This window comes from Moschus berezovskii, chromosome 14, assembly GCF_049115385.1.
Source record: "Moschus berezovskii isolate FMDL1 chromosome 14, NW_MosBer_1.0, whole genome shotgun sequence".
Classification (NCBI taxonomy): Eukaryota; Metazoa; Chordata; class Mammalia; order Artiodactyla; family Moschidae; genus Moschus; species Moschus berezovskii.
Genome location: NC_142473.1, coordinates 19,270,531 through 19,281,001, shown reverse-complemented (window position 1 = coordinate 19,281,001; position 10,471 = coordinate 19,270,531). Strand labels below are relative to the sequence as shown.

The 10,471-nt window shown below is 39.5% G+C and overlaps 1 protein-coding gene across 5 annotated transcripts; it reads right to left on the bottom strand.

Moving 5' to 3' along the window:
- Positions 1-1,153: 1,153 nt before the first annotated feature.
- CWC15 (CWC15 spliceosome associated protein) lies at positions 1,154-9,121 on the bottom strand. Of its 5 annotated transcripts, none has more exons than XM_055422921.2 (7): positions 8,968-9,121; positions 7,505-7,643; positions 6,781-6,893; positions 6,120-6,208; positions 4,938-5,051; positions 2,623-2,741; positions 1,154-1,622 (listed from the first exon to the last, which is right to left on the bottom strand). In XM_055422921.2, exons 2-7 carry the CDS (start codon positions 7,633-7,635, stop codon positions 1,493-1,495), a joined length of 696 nt encoding a protein of 231 aa, XP_055278896.1. In that variant the 5' UTR covers positions 7,636-7,643; positions 8,968-9,121; the 3' UTR covers positions 1,154-1,492. The 5 variants fall into 5 exon arrangements, with proteins under 5 accessions (XP_055278896.1, XP_055278897.1, XP_055278900.1 ...); XM_055422922.2 differs by having other exon boundaries at positions 7,505-7,656; positions 8,968-9,098; XM_055422925.2 differs by having other exon boundaries at positions 8,896-9,006.
- Positions 9,122-10,471: the final 1,350 nt, after the last annotated feature.

Genomic DNA, 10,471 nt, shown 5'->3' with positions numbered 1-10,471 from the left:
GCCTGGTGGGCTTCCGTCTATGGGGTCACACAGAGTTGGACACGACTGGTGACTTAGCAACAAATCACTCAGTCTGAATTTCCTTAGTTTTGAATAACCCAGTATTTCCTTCCTATGTAAATATTGCTATGAAGAAAATTGAAAATGAATGTGAAGGCACTTTAGAAAGTTGGAGATAAAAACATTTCAGTATTATGAAAGGCTTTTAAAAAACACTAGTCAAGGGACTTCCCTGGTGGTTCAGTGGCTAAGACTCCGTGTTCCCAATGCAGGGGGCCCAGGTTTGATCCCCGGTCACAGAACTAGATCCCACAACTAGGACCCAGCACAGCCAAATTAAAAACACTTGTCAAAGTATTCAAACGTCAATGTAAATTGCTCAGTTGGAAAAACCCAAAAACACAGGGCATAAACTTGGTCAAGACCTGGGCTGTAATTCTCCTCTGGACTCAGGTTAACCTGTGTCCAAGCTTCCACTGGGGATCCTAGAGAAGGGAGTTTAAATAAATGCCAGTGATAAAGAACAAGTTATTTTTGCTTTAAAGGTTTTACCTTTAATCCTACCAAACTCAACATTATTTACATTAGAGGAATCCTATGAATGGGTCTCTATCTGTAAAAGATTCAATTCCCAGTCTTACATTTTCTATCAAAATGATAACCTTAAAAATCCTAGCCAAGGTTTAAGGAAACTTCATTTCCCAGCTGTGTAAACACTCCCACTTCCTGTATCCATATCGTCCTATTTCCAAAGGTTTTATTTCATATATTGTTTGATGTTAAACTCTCCCAGGCGTTGCATCTAGTGAGTGTCAGTGTGCAAAGTCTCTCTCACTCAAGAGAAACATGGCAGCTTAGTATCCAAAACACAGGTGAACGCCACATGCTTCCTGGGCACACTTCAGAAGCTCTTTCTTGTCTGGGGCTGAGAGAAAAGAAAGGGGCAACCCCAGTGAGAGGTACCCCATGCTCCCTCACACATGCACTCAGGGTGCTTTCTGCTTGACAACACTCCTCTATACCAACACAGTGGTAAAAAATGGAATCCCTTTAATCTTTCGTCACACTTTTCAAAAGATAGAGGAGATATCATGAATTAACTGACTTGAGATATGAGGAAAAAAAGTTAACATACAAAGAAATACAACACACAGAAGAAAATATGCAATGTTTTACTAGCTGCATACATTTCAACAAACAAGTTGGGGACACAGATTTGGCTATTTCGGTTATTAAAAATATTTATTACAAGCAGGTTTCTTTTCCCATATTTAAAAGAAAACACATGACTGGAAATATTGAGATGGAAACTGGGTTAAACCAATTCCCAAGTCCTTGTCAAATAATTAATCAATAAAGGAAAAGATACTTTGGAACTAAAAATTAGGGAAGCCTATACACAATTTAGATAGGGGTGGGGAGAGAAAAATAAATCAAAATGAAGTCAGATCATCTACATTTTATAGCCTTCAATTCAGCACATAAAACTGTACTATTTAATGTATTTCTCCATGAACTTTTTGTGAAATTCAGATCGAAGCGTATCATTTACAAATCTTTTGTCTTTCTTCTGATCATCTACACCTTTTGCACAGTTCTTGAAGACAACGTCATCATCCCACCTGAAAGAAAAAAAAGAGACAATCTTACAACACCTGTACCAAGATAAAAAAATCATGTGAACTGCAAAGCTTCCTCAATGCTCAACATGCGCATCATTTGATGCTGCAATTATACCCAAAAGAATTAAGTAATTTTTAAGAGATGGTTGGCTTGCTTTTTTATATCAGGAAGGGTTAATCCCTATTTTAGAATACACACAACATTCTTATTATTCTTCCAGTATAAGAAACCTTGAGTTAAAAACGCAGAAGTTGCATAAATATTTAATGTTTTCAGGTCTAAAACAAAGAGGCAGCACCTGGTACTACCCTGATTAGTATGGACAGGTCTCAAGGAAAACTGAGCAAGTCACTATAGTTAGATTATGTGGTTTTAAGGATTTTACATATACTCTGTTACCATTAACAATTTAGGACAAAAGAAGAAACTATTAGGGTATAATAATTAAGGCTCCTATGTTGGCCCACGCCCACATTAACCACAAGGAAAGAGCAGCTGAAGAGCTTAGGGTAGAACTCTAGTTAAGATTCTCTTGGTTGGCTTTCATAATGTATAAACTTAAAAAAAAAAAAAAAAACAGGCAGCCTGGAATGGGCTTAAATACATGTTTTAGAGAAAACAGAGACTATTATTTCAAAATATCATCTAGCATATAAAACACAAACTCACATATGCAATATATGAGTTCTCATAAATATATATCAAATGAAAAGCTATACAATGTGTGTGTGTGTGGATGTATGCATGTCAGAGGAAACTGCAGGTGGAAAATCAGCAAAGAACATGGGCATCTTTGAAAAGTGTTTTAAGTCATCACTGGTGCAGTGCAGAGAAACGTGAAAAGCTGAGCAGAGCTAGGTCAAACGTGATCTGCATATTAAGAGACGTTTCAACCTCCAAACATTTCTATCTGTAAACTACACGTACAACTTGCATTTTATATATAATCTGTACTGTATACATATACATAAAATCTCCAACTTATTTACTGTACAATACCTTCTTTTAACTTTGAAGTTGGCCTGAGGCTGGGATGGGCCAGTGAGATTAAGAAGAGGGTTTCCACTCAGAATGTTTTCCATACGAATCCTTTCTTCTTCAGCCTTTTGTTCTTGTTCCTGTCAACAATATGGGAAGATTCATAAGTAAAAGATTCATTTACTTATATTAATGGTGGCATCAATCTTATTATCATAACCCATATTTTAAAAGACTGTAAGGATTTTTAGAGGGAGATGGGATAAGCATCAAGATAGCATTGTTTTTGTTTTTAAAAATATAGCAAAAAAGTCCTACTTACTGAAATAATTAGGCTCTTTCATTATAAATATTTCATGTTATCATTCATTAGTCTCTGACTTTGAAATTCTTGAGTTGCATATTTATTTAAACATATTTTCTTTCTTGAATTACATACAAAATTACATAATTGCTTAGAGAGTATATCAGTAAACATTCTAATCATTACTCAGGTACCAGGTACTCTGTTTCACGACCACAGGTATACAGGATGGACAGCCTGCAGTTTACTCAAATCCAAACCATCTTGCTTTCTAAATAAATTTTACTGGAACAGTCTCATTCATTTATGTTTCCTACGGCTGTTTATTCTACAGTCAGTTGAGTTGAAAAGTTGCGACAGAGGCTATACGGTCTGCAAGCCCAATACAGTTATCATCTCATCCTTTATAGAAAGTTTCCCAGCCCCTAACATAGGCTGACTGGTTGGAAACATTTTGAAACACCTCAAAAGTCAGCCACTTTCTGAGACAGGGAAATAGGTACAAAGCTGTCATCTGACTCCAAAAAACACCAACACATGCTTGTACAAAGAAATCAGATGCATTTTGCAAAATTGCCAAGAACTTCTGTCTGAGATGTTTATGCTCCAAATGCATTTAACTGTCTCTTTCCGTATCTACAGCTGTTAGGAAGGCCAAAAGAATTTAGAATAGAACAACTGCCCTCTTGTGGTGTGCAGGTGTAGGAATGCTCTGATAGTTCTATTGGAGTTTTGCTATCCTATGCCAAATTTTGACATGAATTGTATCTTTAATGTTTTTATTCTTCCAATCTGAATTCTAGCTGTCTCAAAGCCTATCCCCAATTCTACCTCTTTTCTCAATTCTTCCCTGGCCCTTCTGACCCACATGAATTCTACCTTCCTAGGTTCCAAGCATTAACCTACTAAACAGAACAATTCTTGGTTCAAATAAAATCTTACACAGAAGCCCACTTAAAAAAATTTTTGCTCTATTCTCGTTGAAAGTGGAGGCAGATAGGTCTACTTGAGGGTCTCACATTGTGTCAAACTGAACATGTTCCAAATAGAACTCATTAGTTCTTTTCTCTCCACTGAAACATGCCCATCCTTCTGTGTTCCCTGAATCAGTGCATGGCACTCACAGACCCAGGAACTGTCATAGCTAATTGGTCACTCTTCTTTGGTCAATTTTATCTCCCTGATAGTTAACGTCTCTCAAATTCAACTCCTAGCATACAAGAGTCTTGTATCAGGATATGAGGATTATTGAAACAGTCCTCTAATCAGTTCTTTCTTGCATCCTCCACACTTTGGCCAGAGTAATCTTTCTAAAATGTACCCACAACCTTACCGTCTCCTGCTGAAATCGACTAGTTCTGCATATCCTTTGGAACAGAGTTCAAACTCATTTAGCATTGGTCTAGAAATGGTCAGTGCACTCACTTACTCTTGCCTCCTGAGTTTTATCTCTTATTGTTACTACTATGGGTAATACTACTATTGTTACCACTATGGGTAATCTTATAATAAAGGTATATACTATGAATCCTATTTATCTGTCTTTAAGTTAGACATTCTTTCCTTCCAAATGGAGACTGTGGGGACTCAGAGAAGCTAGGTTACATAAAATTTATTGACAGATAGCCTCAGCAAGTGCCTGGAAAGAAGGCTGGGGCAGAATACAAGGACAGAGGTAAAGAAAACTTCATTATATCTGTGGGTTCTTCCTAGGTAATGACTACATCTAGTCATCTTTGATTCTTCTGACACTTGACAGACATTGACTAAATGTCTGTTGAACAAATAATTGAGTGAAGAATTTTAATGACTAGGCCTAAAGCATGTTTGAACCATTTTCAAAAGAATTTCTAACATAACTAGGAGACTTAGGATATCACAGAAATTACCAGATTTATAAACCTACAGGTGCTGTAATATCTAGACCTGGCAAGGATGATTTCTAATGTAAGGTGCTACTACTTAAATTAAAAAACATTTCTACTATAATTTATGTGAGAAGATGTAAAAACATTTAATATGTTGGTTTTACCTTCCTAGCCTGCTCTTCAGCTCTTTCTTTTTTAATTTTTTCCAGCTCTGCAAGAAGAGCTGCAGTATCGTCATCATCACTCTCCTCTTCAAAATCTTCATCTTCATCTTCCTCCTAAAACAGAATGGTGATGGCCCAGGAGGTTAGACATAAGGTATAAGTCATATTTTTTCCATAAAAATGGCACTTATTGAATCTTTGGAGCAGGAATCTTCCCTGGGAAAGAAAAATGTAGCTAAATACAATTAAAATCAGGAACCAAACAAAAAGTAAAATAAAACCTCACAAGTAGCTTATGACTACTTACTAAAATGTATTTTAGAAATTATAGCAGCAAATAGTATCTTTCAAATTTACCTGATCAAATAAGAATTTACACATGAAAATATTTGTAAAACTAGAAAAAGAACATTTTATACTGATACACACTAACTACATACTTTGAGAGTCAAAAGTTTTATATTGCTCAAAACAACTAGGAAATAAAGATAATTGAAAGTACAAAAAAGGGTGCTAAATTCTCAGAGTAAAATAATTTCAAATGAATAATCACTAAATCTCACTTAAAACTGAGTTCCTTATACTGAATTACTGTTAATTTTTAATTTAGTCTATCAATTCTAGAATTACTAACATATATGCTTAATTATACGCTACCTTGAAGACTTTTCTCTGTACATAGAAAACTGCAAATTTAGTGGGACCTAAATTTGAATGTTAACGAAAGTGCCAATCCTTAAAAGCCTTCCACTTAGATCACATGTCTTCCTAAACACAGAGGGAGCCATTATGCCCACTGAACATGCGGAAGAGGCATCACTGGTTGAGAATACTGAAAGGTCCTTACGTTCACTGGAGGGGATGCTACTGATGAAGAGCCCTGTCTGAAGAGGTAGAGCTATCCAATTTCCATGGTTTAATACCGAGAATTATTTTTTTAGGGAAGCACACCTTTCTGGCTCTCCAGAGATCAAACTTGAAATCTGATTAACAAGATAATGCTTTCTTTGTTTTAAAATAAACTATAAAGTTTAGCACTGAAGTCAGAGCTGTAACTGAATAATAGTACGTAAATACAAATACAAACTGCTTCTTAAAGCTAAAAGAATAAATTAAAAAAATATTTCAGAAAAATGGTAAGTAAATTACTACACGGAGATAAGAGAAAGAAGTAAAACATACATCTGTTAGTGGATCGTCTGCATCAAGGTTGGCAGCAGGAATCTGGTCCAATCGAGGTTTCTTTGACACTGAAGAGGAGGTTGTATGTTCTGGGAGAAAACAAACATTAGTTTACTCACTGAATCAAATCCTGCATTTCCTATAACGTTTTAGGGACTTGTGGGCACAAAGAGCTTAGGTCTTAAACATGACGGTAGGGATTATAGCAACAGTGTCAGGCAAATAAGTCCTTGACAAATACTTGCTGAATGAGTTAACGAAGGTACTGATTTTAGTATGGGAACTGTAGCCTCAGGAAATTTAGGATATAGTTTACACATGCTAGAAATAAAAATGGAAGAATTTCATAGAAACCATGGGGCCTTAAAAAGTCTGGCTACTGTAAATAGTCAAAAACTCCTTAATCTGAATGAAATAACAGTTGCTAAATACACCCTAGCTCTTTCTAAAACAGAAGCATAAAAAGTCATCTCCAATCCAATCCAATCCAATGTAATCTAATCCAATCAATCCAATCCAATCTTTCAAGAAACTGCTATGGCTCTCACTCCACATTTAAAAGCAAACAAACAAAAATAATAATCCACTCCTATTACCACACGAAAGGAAAACCATTGTCAACACAATGTGATGAGAGAGAGGTCTAAGGTAGTGCTGGCACCTCGGGCTGGCCGATCTCTGTTTTTTTCTCTTACGGCAGCTCGCTCTCTCTCCTCCAACTCTCTCCTGAAGTCACGGTTTCGAACCTCTTCAGGGGCATCCTGAGTGGTCTGTCTAAAGGAGAAACAAGACAAGGCAAAGTTGATTTCTAAAAAACACACAGCTATAGTAATGGAAGACAATTCAAGAAATGCAACTTCATCCTGAGTCCCTAAAGCATAAAACTCCACTATGGGAATCAACAAAATCATTAGTCTAATCTGAAGGTCACTAAGAGGCATCTTGTGATGTCAAAAACCTCAAACTAAATCAACAACCTTTAAGAACCTCAAACTAAATCAACATACTTTCCCATAGTAAGGCAGCAGGTTGATTAAAACGCCTTTACTTTTTGTTAGTATGCTAACTCAGGGCTTGTTACAGCAACACTTTTAATCTCATGCTGATTAGTACTGATGGTGCTTGCTCCTCCTGACAGAATGTATTATTAGTCATTATTCAACATACATATAGAAATTCCTGGTTAACTGGAATTTCTGCTTAAGGAATATCTGGTAGCACTTTAAAATAATGGAGCATAATTTTGGTGTCAGAAACACTAGTACATTCTACTCCTATGAAAAAAGATAACTAAAGTGGTAATAACCCAAACACGCTCTCTCATGACCACATCATTTAACCGAATTGGTCTTGCTTGTGAGACAAAAAATAAAAGGCTTCATTACCTATATTTTATCTTTGTATGAGAGGGTAGGTCTCTGCTTGAATACTGCTTTGAGAGTTGGCTCAAATCACCTTCACCTTTTCCTCTTCCACCTCTTGCAGGTTCAAAAGTTGGCCGAGCTGCTGTTGTCATCTTTTATGCTTTGAAGAAAAACTGTGCCAAGTTATTTTCAATATGACAAACTCTCATTTTGAAAAGCATTAATCTATATCCATACTTGTTAAATAATTTCCCTAGCTCATTCCCTCAAATATCTGTGAACCCTGGCAAGCCACCAAGTTTAAGTTTCTGTCATCTGTGAAATGGGGATATTCCTCAAAGGATTATTAAATCAGAAGACCTGACACATCAAAACCCTTGTAAAATACAGTACACCCATGTCTGAGTTTTAAACATCTCCACTCAACCTCAGGCCACCACATTCCTTACTCCCATTTCATCTAAACCTCACAGAGCAGAACAGGCTAACAACTACAAAAGCAAAGACGTCTTTAAAAAAATCACTGACAAAGTTACTGAGTGTTCTAGTAAAAAATCGTGTTAAACTTCAGTGGCAGTTTCATAGGCAAATATCTCCAACAATCTTTTGTTGATCAGATTTCCTCCAGCAGCAGCCAACATAATATAAATCAGATCTTTTCCAAGTTTCAATTTAAGAAATGCTGGAAAACACAAGAGCCCACCATCAAAGGATTCTAATAACCAAAAATTGGGGACCCGTTTGTGGTTACTGAAACATCCTCAAGCGTCAGAAAAGCAAGTGTCAGGGAAAAACTGAGGGAAATGATATACTTCTCTAGATTTTCCGGAAAAAGAAAGGGAGAGGGATGTATCCAGAGAGGCAGAAACAGGGTTGCAGGCCGCTGGGGAGAACCGCCGCCTCCCCCCAAAGACAGTCATCCCTGGGGCGGGGAGTTCACCTCCGGGCTGTCATAGGGAACCCGCTGACTCTTCACCCCTGTCCCCGGGGGCGAGGGGTGGCCCTCTGCAGAACCACCTTGGCGCTGCGCTATCGGCGGCCCGCCGGAGACCAGAAACACTGCCTCCGAGCACCGAGCCCCACCACTAGCGCGCAGCTCCGCCGCCTCCTCGGTCCTTAAGAGCTCTCTGACTCCGCCCCCAGCTGCCCCTTCCGGCCCCACCCACAGCCGGCTCTCCCCGCCCGCAGCTCCCGGGCCTCCGCGGCCTAAACCGGGTTAGCTGACTCCGCCCCCAGCTGCCACTTCCGGCCCCGCCCACAGGCCGCTTTCCCCGTCCGGCCCCTCTGGGGCCCCCTCTGGGGCCCGCTCTGCCCGCGCTGGATTCTCTGCCTCCGCCCCCAACTGCCCCTTTCCGGCCCCACCCACACTCGACTTTCCTCGTCTGGAGCTCTGGCGCCTCCACCGCCCGCACCGGGTTCTCTGCCTCCGCCGCCAACTGCCCCTTACGGTCCAACCCACAGTCCGCTTTCCTCTTGCCGCTCACTTTGGCCGAGCTCCGACGCCGCTGCCTCCGGAGATCATACAGACGCCATCATGACCCTCCGCTCCCAGAAACCTCTGCACCCGGGGCCAAAAGAGCCCCAAACCCGGAAGCAATTCTGCCGCCCTTCGGAGGCGGAGGCAAGAACCAATCAGCGGAGACCAAGGTGGAAGTCGAAGTGACGACGCAAGGGGCGGGGCTGAAACGGCCCAGGGAGCGGGCATTTGAAATCAGTGCTTTAGACTAGACGTGAACGTCGTTTTGTAGCTTCGAGAGCCAATTAATGTCTCTTCCGTCCTTTACTTTCCCGACCCCCTCCCAGACTCCTTCATTCAGGTACTGCGTGAACGGAGAGCCCCGGGTAGCCGACACCAAGTCCCCGGCTAGCGAGAGAGCATAGAAAAGGATTACACCAAACTGTTTAAATCCAACGGCTCCTGCTTCCTTTCTCCTGAGCTAGACCCAACAAACCTAGAGAGTTGGGCTACGGAAAGTAGTATTTGCATTTAATTGGATATGAAGAAAGAACAAATATGTACGGGGGCAACCACGATCTTTATAAAGGTACCATTCCTGCAAAAATATTAGTCTTCACAACGAAGGTTGTATTCGTAACGTTAGTTAAAATTTTTACTTTTTAAAACAGCCTAAGTTCTAGTGGGAGGGGAGGTGTTACTATTTATCGAGATTCATTTATATACTAACCGACATTGAACGTTTAGAACGGTGGGCCCAACTGCCAGGAGCCCTAGATGCAGTTACTATTGAAAGATGGCTACTCATGCGTTAGGTGAAGTTTTTTTTAAGATAACGAATAGGAAAATAAAAAAATCACCAATCGTCCTAACTCTTTCCCCTACCAAAAGCTCTATGGGAGCATGGATTTTGTTTGCCTTTCTAGTTCAACTTGGTATCTAATCACATGATCCTTGGCCACAGTAGGTGCTCAGTAGATATTTGTTATTAGAAAATTCAACTCCCCCACCTTACTTTCAAATGTAAAGAGCTCATAACATCGAACAGAAAAAAGCTTCCCCCACCCGCGCCCCCAGAACTCTTTCTTTGAACTTTAAATGAAACAAAGCATTAGAAAAAGTCCCTTCCCTCATAAAATTCAAGTTGCTAATCTTGATTTTTCTTACCAAAGGTATTACTCTCCTAACCTGCCACATCTCAGTAAAGGACACTGCTACCATCAGGCTACTCAATCCAGAATCCCAGGGCTCCTGCTTAAATTTCTTTTCCTTCACTTTTCTCATCTAGTTTATTTGCAAGTCTTCCCGATTCTACTTTCAGCATATACCCCAAATTTCATTCCACTGCCTTAGTCCAAGCCACCATCATTTTCTACCTGGATTGTAATTGTCCCCTAATGATCTTCCTGCTCCCATTTTTCTCCCACAGTTAACTTTGCATATAAAAATGAGAGTGAGCTTTTAAAATCGTGAATCAGGTAGTGTTACTCTCCTACATGAAAATTCACTGCACTTAGAATAAAAATAAAATT

Bases quoted from the DNA above. Each gene is read 5' to 3' on its own strand.
- CWC15 (XM_055422921.2), bottom strand. From the start codon at position 7,635: ATGACAACAGCAGCTCGGCCAACTTTTGAACCTGCAAGAGGTGGAAGA. The intron at 6,209-6,780 runs GTGCCAGCACTA...GTTTTCTCCCAG, and splicing joins CAGAGATCGGCCAGCCCGAG to AACATACAACCTCCTCTTCA. The intron at 5,052-6,119 runs GTATGTTTTACT...ATTCTGTTTTAG, and splicing joins CAGACGATCCACTAACAGAT to GAGGAAGATGAAGATGAAGA.